The 20,880-nt window shown below is 37.5% G+C and overlaps 2 protein-coding genes across 2 annotated transcripts in view; one reads left to right on the top strand and one right to left on the bottom strand.

The window, feature by feature from the left end:
• Nucleotides 1-784, bottom strand: part of Gar1 (GAR1 ribonucleoprotein) — a 70,825-nt gene extending 70,041 nt beyond the window's left edge. The window contains exon 1 of the mRNA XM_026410623.2: nt 695-784. The gene's annotated coding sequence lies outside the window, so the exon portion shown is untranslated. The remainder of the gene's footprint in view (nt 1-694) is intronic.
• Pla2g12a (phospholipase A2 group XIIA) lies at nt 333-16,346 on the top strand. The gene is made up of 4 exons (XM_077803314.1): nt 333-758; nt 11,340-11,416; nt 12,383-12,548; nt 15,212-16,346. Exons 1-4 carry the CDS (start codon nt 554-556, stop codon nt 15,328-15,330), a joined length of 567 nt encoding a protein of 188 aa, XP_077659440.1. The 5' UTR covers nt 333-553; the 3' UTR covers nt 15,331-16,346.
• Nucleotides 16,347-20,880: the final 4,534 nt, after the last annotated feature.

Here is a 20,880-nt window from a genome sequence, read left to right as displayed (position 1 = left end):
TTTCATTTCTCTCAAGTTGTCCAGAACCACCCCCCTCCCCCAATTTTTTCTTTGGGGGAGGCAGAGCTGAAGCCCAGGAGAGTCTATGGGGGTCATTCCCCATAGTGACCACATGGTACAACCACGCGGATGGCTTTTAAAAAGTAGTAGTGTCTACTGCTTCCCAAACCAGGATAATTTGACTACTTTCTGGGGAGAGGCCTGCTCAAGCGGTTCTCATACCGGCCCGGGCGGAAGGTCTCGGGAGCGCGCTGGCGCTACCACGTGGGCGCTGGAGCCGCCGCCGCGCGCGCTCGCGCCTCTGACGCGCCACGCTGTGGCGCAGGCGCGCACGTGAGCCTTGGGCTCAGAGCTGGCAACTGGGGACGCGGAGACCGCCTCCTCGCGGCAGCTGTGCGAAGGCGGCTGGAGCCAGCCAGCCAGCCCGCCGAGAAGGAGGCGTGGGCATGAGGCCGGGAGCCGACGAGCCCGGAGCCCGCGCCGTCGCCTAGGGCGCCCCGGGGGCTCCGCGGACGGGTGGGGCAGGGGCTGGACGCGGCCCAGCACTGCGCGGATGGCCGTGCTTCCGCGGACCGCACTTGTCTTCCTGCTCCTGCTGGCCGCCCCTGTCAGGTGCCAGGAGCAGGATCAGACCACCGACTGGAGGGCCACCCTGAAGACCATCCGGAACGGCATTCACAAGATAGACACGTACCTGAACGCCGCCTTGGACCTCCTGGGAGGCGAGGACGGGCTCTGCCAGTACAAGTGCAGCGACGGTGAGAGGGTACCCAGGCCCGGCGAGCCGCGAGCTTCTAGGGGCATTGGGGTGAGCTGGGTCGTGGAAGTGCGAGAGTGACAGATGCAGGGCAGACCTTGGCGGAGTCCTTTGGCTGTGGAAAAGATTACCCACTGCTAGAATCTTGCCATTCTTGTAATTGAGTAACCTGGATACAAGTCCGCACCACTGTTGTTAGTTAGGAAAGAGGTCGCGGGAGTGCGTCCTGTTCCTGTGTACTCTGTTCTTTCATTGCCACTATTTTCCCCCCCCTCGGCAATTGCACAGAATTGCCTAAGAACTTACTGACGTATGAATCCTGGGAACTGAGTGGAACAGACTGATTTTAGCTCTGTATTTTGGCGCTGATACACGAGTCAGCTGAACATGCAGGGCTAACCGAGAATTTTAAAATCATGCCCCATTCACTTTTTCGAGAGTTGGTATTAAATGTTTTTTGTTTTTTGTTTTTTTGTTTTTTTTTTTTCTGCAAAGCTGCAGAAAATAAATTGCGACCTTTGGACAGATTTCTGGTGTATTCAGTTGTTGAGAGAGAGTTCGGATAACTTCTAGAAAATAGTCTAGTAAAACTTTGACAGCTCTCTTTCTTTGGATATCACTGATCCCTCCTAACTGTTGGTCAATATTAATGTAATTTTTCACTAATTATATTAAAAAACTTTATTTAATTCTGTTTGAAACTGAGGACTTGTGGCAGTGTACTAAACTCACTTTAGTCAGAGGTTTTTGGTTTTTATTTTAATCACTTGACTGCTTAAATATTTTAGTAGTTCACGCAAGCATTGGGACTTCTGTTTGGAGATTCAGAATGTTACGATAGCACAAGATATGGGTCTAGTTAATGCTGGTATCTGAAAAACAATAGAAAACTTCATCACTTTAATGGTAAAACTAGATTGTATGTATAGGTGAACTTAAAACCTTTATCATGTAAAACTGTGATGCCACCTGCTGCCTGTAATTCTCCAAATAATTTCTAGGTTTATGTTAACTAAGATAAAGAATGAGCTACATCTTATTTGTGTTAAAGTGCTGAACAGGTACTGAGACATGTTTTTTTTTTTTGTTGTTGTTGTTTTGTTTTTTAGTTGTAGATGGATACAGTACCTTTATTTTATTTATTTATTTTCATGTGATGCTGAAGATTGAACCCCGCATCTCATACTTGTGAGGCAAGCTCTCTCTGCCACTGAGCCACAATCCCAGCCCCTGAGACATGTTTTATTTATTGCTTGTAAAATTTATGCCTAAATGTTACTACCAGTATGTATCAGGAAGATGTTATAGAGCTTATTGGAACAAGTGAGTGAGTAATTTAAAGATTAAATGATAGCCATTCCTGAGGCAAAAGTTATGATTTTACTTAGTCATTTTGACTCAGTACACAAATTATTAGGGTCCCGACTGTGTCAGGTGTCATTCTACTAATTGTTGTGGTAGGGAGAGACCATCAGAAAACTGATAAGTGAAATGAGCCAGATATGGCCTATATTATGCCAGTGTTTTGAGAACAGTAAGTCTGCGAAGACAGCAGTGGCTGAATTGAGTGCAGTTTGATTTTTAAACAGGATGTTCAGGAAAGCCCCCACTAAGAAGAGAATATTTTAGAAGAAATATGAAAGTGGACATGGTAACATTGAGATAATTTGAAGAAAGAGCATTCCAGGCAGAGGGAACAGCACAGAAAGACCAGTCACAGATGACTCTGAAGGTTTTGGCCCCAGCCAAAGGGAGTATGCAGTTGCCATTTACAGAGATAGGAAAGACTTGGAAAGAGTATCTTCGTAAACTTAGTTAAAAAAAATACTTAGTTATAGTAGAGTAGTAGGGCTGGGGTGGTGGATCAGTGGTAGAGCGCTCACCTAGCATGCATGAGGCACTGGATTCGATCCTCGGCACCACATAAAAACAAAAATAATGTGTCCACCTAAAACTAAAGATACATAAATAAATAAATACATATTAAAAAAAGAGTAGAGTAGTAGAGTTTAGTTACATTTAAAATATCTCTGAAGTTGAATGGATACTATTTCTATTAAAAGATTGTCTTCATCTTTCCTTTTACCTTTACTGTCTTCATCTTCCACCAGCTTCACAAAATTTGCCATTTGGAGTTTAGAGTAAGGTCCTTTTGTCTCTTGGTAAGTAATGTCTTTTCAGTGGACATGTGATTCAGAGCCAGCATACTGACAGTTCCAACTCAATGAAAGCTATTCTTTTAATTGCCGTTACTTGAGAAATCTTCCTGGAACAATGAGTCAATTTTTCATAGGTTTGGCACGAGACCAAATCAGATCCAAGCAGAAAGACAAATCCCAAAGGTAGGGGAGCATAGGGAATAAGGGATGTTTTTCAGTTGCAATAAAGAGATCAAGGAAGCTTTAAGGAAAAAAAGCAGGATGAGGGAGTTAATGGTGGGGGATGGCAGTCAGATTAAAGTACACAGATTTGGTGCCTTCGGCCCTGCTTGCTTTACCTATGGGACTGGCATTATAGAGACTTGCTCCTTTACTTTGGCCATCCACCTTTGGGTGGGAAAAAGGCTTTATTGAGAGTAAAGTTATTTAGGGGAACAAATTGGTAGTTACCACCCTTTCTTAATTTTTTTCTCCTTGATACCTGAGAAGATTTGAGGAAGAAAAATTTTTAGTTTCCTTTGGAAAATAGAAAAATTGTTTTCTAAAAAGATTTTAAAATTATGAATGTAATTTTTTTCATTAAGTGAAACACAAACATATACACATATCTTTTGCAGTATGAAGGATTGAAGCCAGGAGTCTTGAATCACTGCATTTCTACCACTGAGCTACATCCCCAGACCTTTTTTTTTTTTTTTTTTGAATTTTTAATATTTTTATTTTTTAGTTCTCGGCGGTTTTGCTTTGTTTTGTTTTGTTTTGTTTGTTTTTGAGACAGGGCCTCAGTAGGTTGCCCAGCTGGCCTTGAATTTGGATCCTTCTGCCTCAGCCTCCCCAGGTGCTGGGATTATAGACTGTATATTTTTTGTTTGTTTCATTTTACCCTCCCCTCAGGAATTATTTTAATTTTTTACATATATAATTTTAATAGTGTATTATAATTATATGTAATAGTGGAATTCATTATGCCATATTTGTATATTCACATAATTCGATCAATCTTATTCCCTAGTACCTTCCCTTTCCACCTCCCTCCCATATCGGCTTGCTCTACTTTTTTTTTTTTTTGGTCTTAATTTTTGTTATTAGAGCATTATAATTATACATAGTATTTGGGTTCATTTTGACAAAATTACATATACAAGGTGTTTGATTTCAAACCCCATCCCCATTCTTCCCTTGGGCTTTTGTCTTGCTCTACTCTCAGATATCTGTATTTTAAGAGGATCCCTCTGACTGTTTTACTGACAACTAAAAGGGTCAAGCAGGGTGGGGACCCACAATAGAAACTGGTTGATGCTTGCAGGGAGTCTAGATAAAAGGTAGTGGTGGTTTTGTCTTTGTTGGTAGCAACAGAAGCATGAGCAGTGGTTGGATTTTGGATATATTTTGAAGGTAGATTTTGCTGACAGCTTGGAGGTAGGGTGTGAGTAAGGTTTGTTTTTTTTTTTTTTTTTTTTAAATGATACCACAATTTTTGGCCTGATAAACTAGTACAGAGTTGCCATTAGCTGAAATGAAAAGAATAGTTTGGGGCATTACGAAAGATAATAGGGTATTTGTGGGCTTTTGAGAATGATTGAATAGAAAGTAGAAACACTTGAGAGAATTATTGCAGTCTAATCTTGGGTAAGTGAGAAGTATGGGTTTTAGTACATAGAGGGACTGGCCAAGAACAGATAGCAGTTAATAGGATGAAGGTTGAAGATGTGGGTTTTGATGTCAAAGATGTGGATTTTGATGTCAAGTGGGTAGGTGTTCAAGGTCATCCACTGAGATGATGGGAGCAGAGATGTTGGAATTTGAGAAAAATAGAGAAGTGAATGGACTAGAAAAACAAAGAGGCATACTGACCCTATGGAGATTAATGATGCTGGGTTTAGTTTCCAGTGTTTGTGAATGCAGGTTGGGATTCTACCATTATACTTCCTACAAAACAGGTGGTGAGATTTTGTGTGACCCAGCTGCCTTCCCCTTCTGCTTCTGATCTGCTTCATATTCTTTCAGGTGAAAAAAAGTTGATCTGTTTGGGGGTATTTATGTTAAATCTAGGAAAAAGTATGTAGAAAAGAACTAATGTCTCAGACCATGTAAATATTTAGATTTCAGTTGTCTATACATATGATAAGACATCAAGAAAAGGAAATACTGCTTAAGTAAAAAATGAAATTAATGAAGTCTCCCAAGACTGGTCTTTCTGTGCTTTGTTTGCTTTTAATTCCTCCCCCTATCTCTTCATTTTCTTAGCTTTATGTATGTACTTATAAAGCTTAGGGTATAGTGGCTCCAGTACATTGTGATGTTTTGGTTTGATTCTAATTTCCTTTCTTCTGTTATTGAGTTTTTGTTTGCTTTGTAAAAGCTAGCACTAGTAGAAATGCTAAACTTTTAAATGTTCAGCAGCTTAAAACACCACTTACAACAACATTTAAAATTAAATTAATATATTTATAATTTTGGTGTCCAAATGAACTTTAACAAATAATGAATAATTTATTCAGAAATAATTGTTTCAACATGAAGGTGAATTTAGAACTTTAAAACAATTTAAAATGTTTCAGGAAACTAGCAATTTTGCGTTTTGCTATGGCTAAAGAATATTTTAATTTCAGCAAAGAATATTTCCCATTTTTTTTTTATTAAGTAATTTCTTGGGTGCTCATTAGTGCTAGGAATATTCTAGGTGAGGAAAACAAAGTTCCTGTCCTATTATTTTAATTTGGTTGATAAATGCCTGAAAGAAAAATAAAGCCAACCCCTGTATGTAAAGTGGATATGAAAGGGAGTGGGTGTTATTTTAAATGGGTGAGCTTTTGGAAGGCCTCTCTGAGGAAGTGAAATTAGCAGGATGCTTCCAAAGAAACCAAACACTAAATACACGTGCCCATTTTGCTTCTTATACTAGGGAACCGGTTTTACCAGCATTTATTTTATAATGTTAGTTTAGTCAGCTTTTGTCACCGTGACCAAAATACCTGACAAGAAAAACCTTAGAAAAGGAAAAGTTTATTTTTATTTCAGAGGTTCAGTCCATAGTCTGCTGCCTCCATTGTTCTGGGCCCAAGTTGAGGCAGACTGTCATGGTGGAAGGGTGTGGTGGTGGCAAGCTGCAGGAAGAAGAGGAGAAAATAAGATGTCAGAGACAAAAGACAACGTTCAAAGGCAGTCCCAGGTGACCTACTTCCTCCAGCCACACCCTACTTGTCTGTAGTTACCATCCAGTATAGATATCCTTTTGGTGGATAATCCACTGTTAGTTGTAGCCCTCATAATCTAATCATTTCCCTTCTGCACATTCTTGCATTATCTTACATATGAACATTTGGGGGACACCTCATATCCAAATCACAACAGAGTTATTATCTAATGTTTCAAATCAGTAGATATTGAATCTTTATTACCCAGTTTTATCTTTTTTCCTCAGAACAATTATAAACACTCTTCGATTAAGATAACAATCTCCTAAACTCCTAGCCTCCATGTTTGTTTTCACCTGTTGTTACTCTTTATATCTATGTCACTCTTTATTCCTTTAGAGTGGGTGTGTTTATTTGCTTCTGATCATTCTCATATTTAAAATGAGAAATATATACAAAATAAGAACATGTCTATGTGTATTAATATAACATGTATATGTGTATCACTATCATTACATCTCATTAAAATGTCAATGACTGTTTTTATAGAATTGAAATAGAAGAAAATTGTATGGCTTTAAATAAAATACCATGGGAGGAAAATGTATAAGTACTGCTATTGGTGAACGTTGAGGAAAATATCTTCCTGGTAAAAAGGGGAAAAGTAGACAGTTGAGACAGTGCCTTCAAAACTCTAGCCTAGTGTCAGTTGCTGAGGATAATAGTATTGTTCGAACAGAATAGGAAGAGGTGCCAGAAATCTGTAAACTGGTAGGTGGAGGGGGAACTTACCAGGTGTCTGAAAAGTTGAACACATAGGCAAATCAGTATCACTTTCATACAGTAAGCTCAATCCTTTTTTTTTTTTTTTATTTTCCTTCAACTTCCAGACACCATTTTAGGGAAAACACTTCTAAATTTGAACCATTAAGTCTAATTGTGAACCTGAGAAATATGAATAGTAAACATCTTATTTTTTCTGTTTCCAGGCTTTCTGAACATGCTGGGTGTTTGTTGTACTCTTCAGATTCACAATGCGACCCATTGCTTAATGTGTATCTCTAGAAAAGTTGCTAAACATTTTGAACAGTTAGTTGTTAAAACCCCTGACAAGAGGGAGCTTTCTGATAATGTTTGAGGAACTGAAAGGATTTCCTAAGAATATGACAGCCTCTCCCTGCTATGATTTGAATATGGTTTGTCACCTCCAAAACCCATGTTGAAATTTATTTCCCATGATGAGATGCAGTATTAAAAAGTGGAACCTTTAAGAGATGATTAGAGCTCTGCCCTTGTGAATGGGTTAATACATTTCTGCAGTTAATGGATTGATGGACTAATGGGTTACTCAAAAATTCAATTGCTAAAGGACTAAGTCTCTAGCAGTAGATATTAAAAGTTCATTTTAGAAAGAACTAATGTTATTTTTGTTCCTTCTTTTATGCATGTTAGTTCTGAGGCACAGCTGAAACGTATGCTGTCTTGCTGTCTCAGGCTCTATTAATATGAGGTTTTTTTTCATAATTGTCTCAAAAGGGTAATAGGAAGATGGTGGAATGAGATGGACATCATTATCCTAAGTACAAGTATGAAGACATGAATGGTGTGAATATACTTTGTATAAACTAGATATGTGAAAAATTGTGCGCTATATGTGTAATATGAATTATAATTCATTCTGCTATCCTATATAACAAATTAGAATAAAAAATTAGGATTAAAAAGGGTAATAGGAACTGGTTGTATGATGCATGCTTCCAATCCCAGAGACTGGGAAGGCTAAGGCAGGAGGATGACAAGTTTGAGGCTAGCCTGGACAATTTAGTTTCAAAATAAGGGGAAGGGGTTGCTGGGGATGTAGCTCAGTGATAGAGCATCCTGGGGTTTAATCCTCAGAAATGCAAAATAAATAAATAAAAATCCAAGGGGTGTGATAGGCCCAACATAGCTAATGATGTTCAGTTTGGGGTGCCACATTTTTGTTGTTGTTATTATTAAATATTTTTTAATTGTTGATGGACCTTTATTTTATTTACTTATTTACTTTATTTTATTTACTTATTGCTGAGAATCTAACCCATTGCCTTGCATGTGCTAGGCAAGTACTCTACCACTGCTGAGCTGCAACTCCAGCCTCTGGAGTGCCACATTTTAAAAAGATTAGAAGTCATGTGTGTTACAAATGATATGGTCAGGAAAGGCCTTGCTGAGAATTAAACGTCTTAGTGTATTTGGGATACTGTAAGAAAATGCCATCAGCTGTGTGTCTTATGAACAACAGAAATGCATTTCTCACAGTTCTGGATGTTGGAAAGTATAACTTCAAGGTACTAACAGATTCAGTGTCTTGTTAGGGACACCAATTCCTGGTTTTGAAGGATGGAATCTTCTTGCTGTGTCCTGACATGGGTGAAGGAGCAAAGCAGTTCTTGAGCCTTTTTTATAATGGGACTAATTCCATTCATGAGCATTCCACTCTCGAGAACTACTCATCTTGCAGAGATCCCTCTTCCTAAGACTATCACATTTGAGACTATAGCAATGAAGGAGCAGATTGCTAATATCAGGAGGAAGAGCATGTTTAGCCCACAACCAGCACCGGCTTCGTGAATGAAGGTTCCAAACGTGAGAAATCTCTAGGGAGTTTTGAATTAAAGAGACAAGACTCTAATTACCTTTAAACCAGCTCCAGGACGGCTCCTCCTTGTTCCAGCCTCCAGCCACCTATTGTGGTATGGAGGTTTACTGAAGGGAAGAGAGAGAGAGAGAGAGAGAGAGAGAGAGAGAGAGAGAGAGAGAGAAAGAGAAAGAGAGAAAGAGAGAGAGAGAAAGAAAGAACACGCCAGGGAGTGGACTTTTATTGGGGAACAAAAAATTCTGGGGAAAATCCCATCCAATGAAGATTAAGGGGGGCAGCGTCCCAAGGTCATGGGTGACGATTGGGTCTTCAGGGTAGTGGCCAGATACGCCTCCACACGGATAAGCCCTTGGACCTGAGCAGGGTGGGGAAAGCTCTGGACACAAGATGTGCCTAAAACGCCTCTCGCCCAGCCAGGGAGGAAACCAAATCTCGTGCGAGGATGGCCTCCCACAAACATCTGTGTAGGGCAATAGCAGGTTCAGATGTCCCCAGGCATCAGGAGCAGACCAGGAGTATCTGTAAAACAGCAAAAGATCAGATGTGATGAAATGGAGAGAGAAGTAAGGAGATGTGGTCAGAAGTCATAGAAGGCCAGATTATATAGAGTTTTTAAGGTTTACAGACTTTGGTTTTTATTCTGAATAAGATGAGGAACCACTGGAGAGATTTTGAGTACAAGAAAGACTTGATCTAATGTATAATTCAGTGAGATCACTCAGATTCAGTGCTAAGATTGGACCATGGTTGGGAGTGGTATGAGGTGGGGAAACCAAAGTCTAGCGATTATGGCAATAATCTGTGGTGGTTTGGAATAGGATGGCATTAGTGGAATTGGTAAGAATTAGTTAGATCATGAACATTTTGAAGGTAAAACCAACAGAGTATGTTGAATCGAATGTGGGGTGAAAGAAAATAGAATCAAGAATGGCTAGGATTTTTTGCTGTAAGCATCTGGAAGTCTGGAGTTGCCATTAACTGAGAAGAGAGAACTGGATGGAATAGTTTTGTGGTGAATGTCAGAAAGGACATCTTTAGAGGCCCATTAGACATCCAAGTGATTAATATATCCCCTTATGTAAGTCCTTTTGAATGGGAAGCTAAATCAGTTTTCTTAGAAATGAAGGTAAACTCAGGAGATAAGAGTTGAAGGATCATGACTGAGGTGATAGTCTGAGCATTTACCTTCAGCTTCTGAGGGCCCTGAAACAACCCCTCTTCCTGAATGGGGCTGTAAAAACTAGACGCCAGTTCTGTCATCAGACTCCGTTTTCTAGACTTATTTTAATCATTCCATTTTGTACACATTGTTTCTTCAAAATGGGTGGAACAGGCTGTTGTTTTGTTTCTTTATGAGGTTATCCCCTCGAAGCTTCTCGGTCATCACAACTTAGCAGGAAACTTCTTAGCAACTCAAACCATTTTTCAATCATTACTTTGAGTGAGTTACTTATTCAGATGGTTGATTACCAAAAGAGTTGCTTCTTTTCCCTCCTTCCTTTACTTTTGGAGGGTAACCTTCTCTTTATTTTAAGTCTTCTAGCAATAAATGCTGCTTGAATGAAAGTTAGTGGAATACTTTAGGTCTCTCCTAAGTATTCATCTTTGAAGTATGTTGTGCTTTGGGTATGAGGTGTCCCCTGAAAAGGTAATGTTTTAGACAGTGTTCAGAGATGGTATGATCATGAAAGCTGTAACCTCATCAGTGGATTAATACGTTTAAAATGGATTAATAATACCAGAAGGCAGAAGAACCAACATGTTAACAATTGGTGCCATTCATAGTGGAGTAGGTTATTTCTTGAGGTAGGAGGTCTGTGGGAAACATTCAAGGAGACAGTTGGTGACTATCTGGTATTACATGAGGTATTTCTGTATTACATGAGGTATTTCTGAAGTACCCTTCAAAATTTAAGATTGGTTTGATAATGTCATCTTTCTCTTTTTTACTGAGCCACTGGTGCTATTAGGAATTATAGCATAGCTAGAGTAATATAATTCCCCAAATGCCCTCTTGACTTTTTCATTAGCTGTAATATTCGTGAAACAGATGGCTGGAGTGGGGGCAGTCCTGTAATATCTTATAATGGTATTAAAGTTATTAAGTGATCATTGAATGACCCTGTCTTCCTTAGCTTTAGGCTCTGCCTGATTAAACCTGTTAGTGGTTATTGAGGTTTGTGTGTAGGGGAGCATTTTCTGAGGGTTGAAGAAATTTTTGCCTTACAAGATTTTATCCTAAATAAGTCAAGTGTTGAAATGCATTGGAAAATAGGCTGGCTTTATCTTTTATACATATGGACCCAACCTGGAATGTACCTTTGAAATCTCTAGAAGTCCAGGATAAGTTTTTCTATGTTTTTTTACAGCATAGGTTTGTAAACAGTAATTGCATTTTATAAACTGCTTTATTTGTGTCTATGTATATATGTGCATCTTTGTATATGTTCCACATTCTTCACCAAAAGAGAAATAACAAAATTAGTATTCTTAGTGTTTATCAAAATAAAAACATGATCACTGATGTTGCCATCCAATTAAACACTAAATATTTCCAAGAATTAAGTACATTGCAGACCTTTTAAAGTATATATATTTTATTTTTGTTAATATTGAAAATTAATTATGATACCATTTATATTTTATAGGATCTAAGCCTTTTCCACGTTATGGTTATAAACCCTCCCCTCCAAATGGATGTGGCTCTCCGCTGTTTGGTGTTCATGTAAGTATTATTTTTTCTTTGGTAAGTATTATGACTGGTGGTTTTTGTTTTAATAATTTTGACAGTGTAAGACTTTGTGTATTCCTAGGCTTACAAATAATTTTGCTTGTTGTAGTAATGATTAGGTTTATTACATTTTTTTTTGGCAAAACGTTTAATTCTTAGAAAAAACAAAATGGTGTAAAATTGATCTTGTTTACATTAATATCATTTAAATTAAATTATATCACTTAAATTATATTTTAAAACACAATTTTAAAGTTTAAAATAAAAGAGTAATACTAGGGGGGAAATATAAATAAAACATGTGTTCTATATAAAAACAAGGCTCAGTGGCAGTTGTTGGGGACACTGGACCTGAGCCCATAATTATAGGAAAAAAAATGTTTATGAGAATGATTCCTACACAAAAAAGTTTTGTGAATTCTTTAAAATAAATAAGAGTTGTACATTCAAAATAGTGATGTTTGTGGAGAATGGATAAATATCAAAAGCTTAGGAAACAACCAATATTTGAGTTCTAGATATTTAAAATTTTCTGTGAAATTTCACAAAAAAGCACATTTTATTTGTTAGGAGGTTAAAAAAAAACACTTTGAAAATACTAAAAAATCAAACTTACCTAGCTTTTGTAGAAATCCCTTAATATCTTTGACCTTATCTTTTTCTTTTAAAGTTATGTTTTATGTTTGGACAGTAGGAAGTTGTTTTTGTTGCTGGTGGGAAATTGAGTATTCTAACATTGAAAAATAGAGAACAGTGAGGCATGCCAGAGACACCGTCCCATAGGTGGGTCTGGGTAAAAAGGTTTGTTACATGGGACACACCTGAAGGTAGAAATGGGTTTGTGAGTTTTCTACATAGTAGTCATTGTCATTTACTTCTATTAAGTCTATTTGAATGTAGTACTTTAGGAGAGGATGTTTGCATTTCATTAACAATAATCTACCTAAATGCCTCTTTCAGCTTAACATTGGCATCCCTTCCCTTACAAAGTGCTGCAACCAACACGACAGGTGTTATGAGACCTGTGGCAAGAGCAAGAATGACTGTGACGAGGAATTCCAGTATTGCCTCTCCAAGATCTGCCGAGATGTGCAAAAAACACTGGGATTAACTCAGCATGTTCAGGGTAAGAATGTTCTGGTGGTTTAGGGATGGAAAAAAAAAAGTGCTAGGAAAACTTGGAGGAAGGTGTCTGAGGCAGAAAGAGAGAATTATTCATCCTTGTACCCTGGAATATGACTCTAATCATTCAGAACCTAAATTGAAACCCGAATCCAGTTGTCTTAATCCACTGGGTCTACTAACAAACAAACTACAATAGACCTAGTAATGTAGAAACAATAGAGATTCATTTCTCATAATTCTGGGGTGTGAGAAGTACAAGATCAAGGCACTGGCAGATTCATTGTCCTGTGAGGGCCTACTCCCTGGTTCCTAGAGGTACCTTCTAGCTGTGTCATCACATGGTGGAAGGGATTAGGCAGTTCTCTGGGGCCTCTTTTATAAGAGGAGTTATGCCATTTTGGGGGGATCCACTCTTTTGACCTATTCATCTCCCACAGGGCTCACCACCTAATTCAACATCTTGGAGGTTAGGATTTCAACACAAAAATTTTTAGAGGAACACAAATGTTCAGATGATAGCACTAGTGAATTTGAGAGTATTAGGACACTGATTTTGGAGGACATTCTAGAAGATTTGAGTCTTACCTTCTCCTTTTGTATCCATGTTGGGAGGGTCCCCCCAGACCACACCCCTAGGTTCAGTGATATGCTAGGAGGACTCACAGGTCTCCTCGAATAGTCATAGGCACCACTGTGATATATTGTGGTGAAGGGATGCAATGCAAATCAGCAAAGGGAAAAGGAGCTTTTGTATCCTCATTTATGAAATAAAGAGTTGTCATAGGGGAAACCTAAAATATTTGTGAAATGTAAATCAGTATTAAAGTAGTAGTTGTAGTAGTAGGTATAAGATTTCTCTACTGTCAAGCTGAAGAATGTGCTATACATTGAAATCAGAAGAGAAAGGGCAATGAGAGGGGCAGGAAAGGAAACTAATATTCTTAATCATTTACCTTAAGATACTATGCTGGATAGTATCTTCATGTTTCCATTTGATACAAAAATCCAAAGAAGGAGGTGGTGTTATCCCTATTTTTCAAGGAAGAGAACTGAAGTTCAGAAAGTTAGACTTTAGACTATCTGACAATGAGACTTGTTTTGTTTAGAGTATTCCCATAAATAGTCATAGCTTTTATCCCTAAATCCTAATAACTGTACAGGATGAAATCTCTGTACCTGGTGAAGCTTGAATTTGCCACCTCTGTCCCCTTGCATGCTTTTGGCGAAGGTAAACTAGTGCACAGCTGAGGCGTAGAAGATGGATGCATTTCCTGTTCTCTAAGGAGGACATAGGAATGTGGCTAAATGATGAAACCAATTTTCTTTCAATCTCCTTAATAGTCTAGCCTTTGTATTTCCTTGGTTGGTTGTGCTCCTTAATGGCACAATCTTTTGGAGAACTTTAAAAAATAAAGTGTTATGATTTTAATAAAAAGATTCTTCCTTATCATGAATATTTGAAACTGAAAGTATTTGAACACCAAAGCCATCTTGTGCCACATCTCTGTAAATGTTGAAATAATCTCATTTGGATGTTTCTGTTTTCTTAAATAAGAAAAGGAATGGTATTGGGGATTGATTCTAGGAGCATTCTATCACTGAGCTACATCCCATCCCTTTTAGTTTTTTTATTTTGAGACAGGGTCTTGCTAAGTTGCCCAGGCTAGCCATTATTTTGGTGATCTTCCTGCCTCAGCCTCCCAAATTGCTGGTATTATAGGAATGTGCCACAACATCTTGCTTCCATTACCTTTTTTATAGTTTCCTTTTCTTTTTCTTAACTTTAAAGAAATTTAAAAATCCTATCAAGGAAGAAACACTTTTGATTCCTGTGTCTACTGACCAATAAGCCAAATTTGGTATTAGTAAAGAAAGAGACTGGATTGCATTTACTTTAAACATCTTTTGGTGTATTTTGTTGTGATTGTGGTATGTGGGATTGAATCCAGGAGTGCTCTTCCACTGAGCTACACCCCTGGCCCTTTTTAATTTCAATTCTGAGACAGAGTTTTGCTACATTGTCCAGGCTGTCCTCAAACTGATAATCCTCCTGTCTCGGCTTCCTGAGGCCGGGATTACAGGTGTACTTTAAGTGTGTTAAGTGATGTGTGATCATTTTTAAGAATCCACTGGCCATAATGACATATTTTGAAGTTTCTGTTTAAACTTTATTTCTTCTGCACCTAATACATCTTTCCAGGGCTAGGGGAAAGATGTATTATAGTTCAGTGGTAGAGTGTATGCTTAGCATGGGTGAGGCCCTGAGTTTGATTCCCAACACTACAATGTAAAAAAAAAAATCTTTTCCTTGAAATGCAAATTTAGGAGTTATCAGAAATCTCTATTAGTGATAAATAAAAAAAAGTTAACCTTGATTAACTGATCAGTGTTTTAGTAAAGTTCATTACCTGTCTAGTACAAAAAAATCGGTTTGAACAGTTAAATGCTCCCAAAAAAAGAAGAAGAAAGAAAAAGACATGGAAAAGAGACTAAAACTGAAAGTCTGCAGATATGTCCTGCCAGTGTGAGAGGGTTGAGGTGACTTTCACCTAAGTTGTTTGGATGCACACTAGGAATGTGAATGGCTCGTGTTTAACAAGTAACAGTTGAAAAAAGTGATGCTTTGCAATTGCCCAACAGTAATCACATTTTCCTCTTTTTCAGCATGTGAAACAACAGTGGAGCTCTTGTTTGACAGTGTCATCCATCTAGGTTGTAAACCGTACCTGGACAGCCAACGAGCTGCATGCTGGTGTCGTTATGAAGAAAAAACTGATCTTTAACTTTAAAGAAGATTCTGACATTTGGAGGCAAATGAGGATGAAAGAATATAACCTTTGCCAAAAAAACCCTAATGTTTTCACTGCATAAGCTGCCTTATTTTTGTGAAAGGGTCAGTTGAAGACCTTACAAGACTATATTATAACCTTAAAACCTCAAAGTAAAAAAAAAAAAAAAAATGCCTTCTCAGGTGGACATTACTGCCTTACTGGACCAACACTTGATCAATCTCAAAAACAGGTATGTGTTAAGGGAAAACTTTTTGAAATGAGTATGTAACTCAATTTTCACAACTACATTTACAAAAAAAAAAAAACATCAAACATAAAATGAATTATAAGGGCTATTCAACATCATCTTATTTGAAAATATGTAAAAATCTTCATTTAAAGTATCATTTATCATGACACTGGTGTGTGTGTGTGTGTGTGTGTGTGTGTGTGTGTGTGTGTGTTGCTGGGGATTGAACCCAGGGCTTTGTACATATGAAGCAAGTACTCTACCAACTGAACTATATCCCCAGCCCTATCATGACATTTTAAATACACATTTATTCCTGGAAGAAACTGACCTTATTCTTTCTCTGTTTTAATTACTGAAGCCCATTAAGCCTATAAATGAGTCACGCAGTTACAAGGACAACATTTCCTTGTCTATTTCCTTTATAAAATTGGAACTATCATCTGGTAAGCTCTTAGGGAGCAAACCTAGAATATCTAAGTATTCTGTGATGCCTAGAAGGTAACGTGAGCAGGGTTCAGAAGCACAGCCATTCCCATTTAACCAACCACCCTTACAACAAATGTCATCATTTACTATAAACTCTGCCCAAATGGAGAAAAGATGGATTTAATGAAACAAATGAAAAGTTATTTAGCATAACACACCAAAGCACTATATGCTATTGTTTCAATGTTTATTACCTAGTACTCATTCCTCCTCATAGTAGACTCTGGAATATTTTAAAGACTATAACTTTTCCAAATTGTGGTCTGAATAAAAAAATTATTCTCCATATTGTTTTTTTTTTTTGTTTAATTCTTTAATTGTGGAGTCAAAAGGGGTAGAAAAGGCAAGATGCAAAGAACTGTCTTTTATAGATCTCTTTTTTACACTGGAAATTATTAACAGATCTTTAAGAGCAAATCTCAGAAAACTTCGGCTGCTTCTGACAATATCTAGGAATGGTTTTTGTTGTTTTTATTTTGAGATTGGGTCTCGCTGAGTTGCTGAGACTCATCTGAAACCTGTGATCCTCCTGCCTTAGGCTCCTAAGTTGCTGGGACTACAGGTGTGGACCACCTTGTCCAGCTATGTCTGTTGAAAACTTTTCAACTCCATGGGATGTTCAGCTGTGTTCCCATACTGGTCTTTGCTTACCACTGACAGTTGACTTTCCCTCACCCAGGACCCTGAGCCATGTATAAATTGCTTAGAAAGAAAAGGGCAACACAGAGATGTTCCCTTGTAAGTCATTATAGCCAGAACTGGGCAGAAGGAAAGTTATGTTCTGGAGAAAGGGCCACATTCCTAACTTTGAATATGTGTTATTGCTGAAAATCTAATGTCTTCCCAAACTTGAGATGGTGGCAGCAATTCTGCTAAAAGATGTATATCCTGTTAGACAAGTCAGGTATACACCTTGTGGCTAAATGAGCAAACTGGGCTTCAATTTGAGTGCCTAGAAATCTTGATTGATACTTTATTTCAAAGTTTTGTAGAAGGTACAGTTTTGCCATCCATTATCACTTTTTAACTTTTTTTCCCCTGGTGGTATGGGGATTGAACCCAGGCTTCACACATGCTAGGCAAGTACAAGGACCAGCAAAGCCTATAAGCTGTTTAGTTTATGGTCATAAAATATACAAAAAATAATAGAAACAGTTTTTGTATTTTTTAAAAAATAAATTTATCTTGGAATAACTTTAGACTTAAAGAAAAGTTGCAAAGATAATTTAGAGAGTTTCTCTATACCCTTCCCTCAGTTCTGCCTGTTATTAACATTTTCTACAACCAAACATTTGTCAGGACTAAAAAAACAACATTGATAATTACTGTTAACTATACATTATTCTTCAGATTTTCCCATTAATGTAATTTTTCTTTTACAGGTCCAATCTAGGATACCACATTGCATTAGGCATGAGTCATGATGCCAAATTAGCCTCTGGTCTGTGGTGGTTCCTCAGTCTTTCTTGTTTTGCATAACCCTGACAGTTTTAAGGAATACTGGTCAAGTGTTTGTGGAGTGTCCCTTCCTCTGGGTTTATATGATATTTTCCTCATGATTAGATTGGGGTTATGGATTTTTAGGAAGAATACCACAGAGGTAAAGGGTCCTTCACAATGTATCCTATCAGGAGTTACATGCTACCAACTTATTGTATTAACTTGGGACATTCAGGTAAGGTCTTAGGTAAGAAGTTGGGTTTCTCCAATGTAAGTTACTATTTTCCCCTTTTGATATTTTGTTCTTTGGGAACCAGTCACCAAGTCCAGTCCTGTGGGCAAGTCCAGTAGGGGGTGGGCAGGGTTATGTTGAACCTCTTAGAAGGGGGACCATCTGAATGTAGTACTTGGAATTCTGTAGGAAGGAGTTGTCTCCCCTCCAAATCAATTTGATTACTTATTCAATATGTGTATCTTTATAGACTCATGTATTTATTTTATACTTTGGGTGATATTTTGTTGCTCATTGTTCCATCTTGGTTTTTGGGAATTGTGTTAGGTTGGCTGCTTTGTCCCTTTGACAAATCCTCTTGATTTTTTTAGCACTGCCTTATTCTCTGGCACTACAAGATGCCCTGAGCTCATCTTTTATATTCATTGCCCCAGCCTTAGAATCAGCCCTTTTCTAAGGAACCTACTTCCTTTTGTTAGTATTTCAAAACCAAGATCTGGGCCTACAATCCAACATGCTGACTACACCTGATCTTGCTAGCTAAGCAGAATTAGATGTGGTTAGTACTGGATGAAGAAACCAAAATCTGGACACTGGAAGTGCTTCTTACTATTGGGACATCACTACCTCTTGACATCCCAGTAGACAAAGCTATAAAAATGTATGTATATTTATCCATGTATATGTACGTGTCTAATTATTTGTGTGTGTGTGTATTAAGCTCAACACAAGTTTGTACTATATTCAACTTGAATCTAGGGCATATATTTAGATTTCAGTGTTGCTATTTTTCCTGTTCACAGACTAAATTCATAAAAAGATAGGCAAAAAAAAAAAAAATCAAAACCCCAACCAAATCTTAGCAGCTCTTTGCAAAAAATATAATATTGATATATTTAAGTAATAAAATATATTGCCTCCAAATAATGTCTGTGACTTTAAAATATTTATATACACTTTTCCCAGGGACAAATAAAACAAATTAATTTCATAGACTGAAAAAACTGAGCATAGAGACAGAATTAAGATAAGTAAGGGCAAGAGCAAATTAAACACATGCAAACGGTTTTTTTTTTTTTTGGTTTGGGGGGGTCCTGGGGATTGAACCCAGGGGCGCTTAACCACTAAGCCACATTCCCAGCCTTTTTTAAAAATATTTTATTTAGATGGGCTGGGGTTGTGGTTCAGTGGTAAAGTAAGGTGCTCACCTAGCACACGGGAGGCTCTGGGTTCCATCCTTGGCACCACATAAAAATAACATAAAGGTCATTGTGTACACCTACAACTATAATAAATGTTTTAAAAAATATATTTTATTTAGAGACAGTTTCTTACTGAGTTGCTTAGAGACTGGCTTTAAACTTGGGATCCTCCTGTCTCAGTCTCCCAAGGTGCTGGGATTAAAGGAGTGTGCCATTGTACCAGCCATCAGGCATCCTTTAAAGAGGGATTTGTCTAGACTAGTAATACTAATAAAAATTATTTGTTTTGGGGCTGGGGTTGTGACCCAAGTAGTAGAGTGCTTGCCTTGCACACGTGAGGCACTGGGTTCAATCCTCAGCACCACATAAAAATAAATGAATAGTTAAAACAAAGGTATTGTGTCCATGTTAAAAAATTATTTGTTTTATTAACTTAAAACTAATTCTCCCTAAATTGAAAATATGGCTGTTTCTGCCAGTATTTATTGAAATATGAGATTATCAGGAGGTTTGATGCAAAATGATAATTTTATCCTGGTACAAAACAGATAATGTCCTAACAGTGAAGATGATGGAATCTTTGTATAAAAACAATTGTTTAGTGAACTGGCTTCAGTAACTTTTTTCTTTTTTTTTTTTTGATACCAGAGATTGAATCCAGGGGTGCTTAACCACTGAGCTCTATCCCCAGCCCTTTTAAAAATATTTAATTAAGAGACAGGGTCTCGCTAAGTTGCTTAGGGCCTAAGATGCCAAGGCTGCCTCAGCCTCCCAGCCCATTGGGATTACGGTCATACACAACTGCCTGTCTTCACTTCAGTAATTTTTTGAGACTAGAATGAAAATCCTTCCACATATACAATGATGCATTGTTAAGAGTTCACAGAAATTACCCACAATGTATTCATTCAAGTCTTGTAAAACAACTGGGGCTATAATTGAAGAAACACTTTTAATTTTCTGTTTTTCCTCACTATTTAATTCTACAAACCCATTGTGAAAGAGCAAGAATGAGTTAGTGCAACAAGTATATTTTTTAAAAGTAGATAATAATATTAACAGCATTAATAAACTAAAAACCAGTAGTGTTGTCTTTGTATATTTGCCATAGTCATATTATACTTTTTGCTTCAGACTTTTTTTTTTCCCCCTCCAGACTAGGGATTGAACTCAGGCTTCAAAATGCTTGGCAAGCACTCTACCACTGAGCTAAACCGCCAGCCCTTCAAACTTACTTATTTAATATCCATAATATCCTTCAAAATCTCCTTGCAGACAACTTTACAGACATCTCTTTGTTGCTTTCACATTTTCTTAAGTTTAGGAATCTGATCAGAATTTTTTATGATTTATATAAGAAAAAAATTAGAATGTTAGTGAACTCTAAAAACACCAAAATTTAAATTTTAGAATTATTTCAACTTAATTTTATTCCATATATTTCCTTCCTAGGATGAGTGACAAGCTCTAAAACCTTCAGTTTTGCTAAATTCAATAAATAATAATAATAAATAAATTCAATAAAATTTGGATATAGGAAAAATCAAGTTACATTTAGCTTTTGGTTCTTAATCTGAATTATTTTAATAAAATGGATTTGCTTTTTTTGGGGGGGTCTTTTTTTGGTTTCTTTTTGTTTTCTTCTTTGAGAAAGATGAGAGAGCTTGGTAAGATTCTAGGCTAGTTGATTCTCAAACATGAGTACATCAGAATCACTGAAGGGTTTGCTAAAAGACATTGCTGGCCCTCACCCCCCGTTTCTGATGCTATAGGTCTGAAGTGGACCCAGGAATGTGAATTTCTGATAAGTTCCCAGGTGATGTTAATACTGCTGGTTCAGAAGTCACAGTTTGAGAAGTAGTCTAAGTAATTTTCAGTAGCTAAAAGAAACTAGCATACTGAAAACTTACTGTTGACTAGATGTATTAGGAGTTTGACATTTATCATCT

Source organism: Urocitellus parryii, chromosome 10, assembly GCF_045843805.1.
Source record: "Urocitellus parryii isolate mUroPar1 chromosome 10, mUroPar1.hap1, whole genome shotgun sequence".
Classification (NCBI taxonomy): Eukaryota; Metazoa; Chordata; class Mammalia; order Rodentia; family Sciuridae; genus Urocitellus; species Urocitellus parryii.
Note: the sequence above shows the minus strand (reverse complement) of the source record. Positions and strands in the feature narration are given on the sequence as shown.

Bases quoted from the DNA above. Each gene is read 5' to 3' on its own strand.
- Pla2g12a (XM_077803314.1), top strand. From the start codon at position 554: ATGGCCGTGCTTCCGCGGACCGCACTTGTCTTCCTGCTCCTGCTGGCC. The intron at 759-11,339 runs GTGAGAGGGTAC...TATATTTTATAG, and splicing joins CCAGTACAAGTGCAGCGACG to GATCTAAGCCTTTTCCACGT. The intron at 11,417-12,382 runs GTAAGTATTATT...TGCCTCTTTCAG, and splicing joins CTCCGCTGTTTGGTGTTCAT to CTTAACATTGGCATCCCTTC.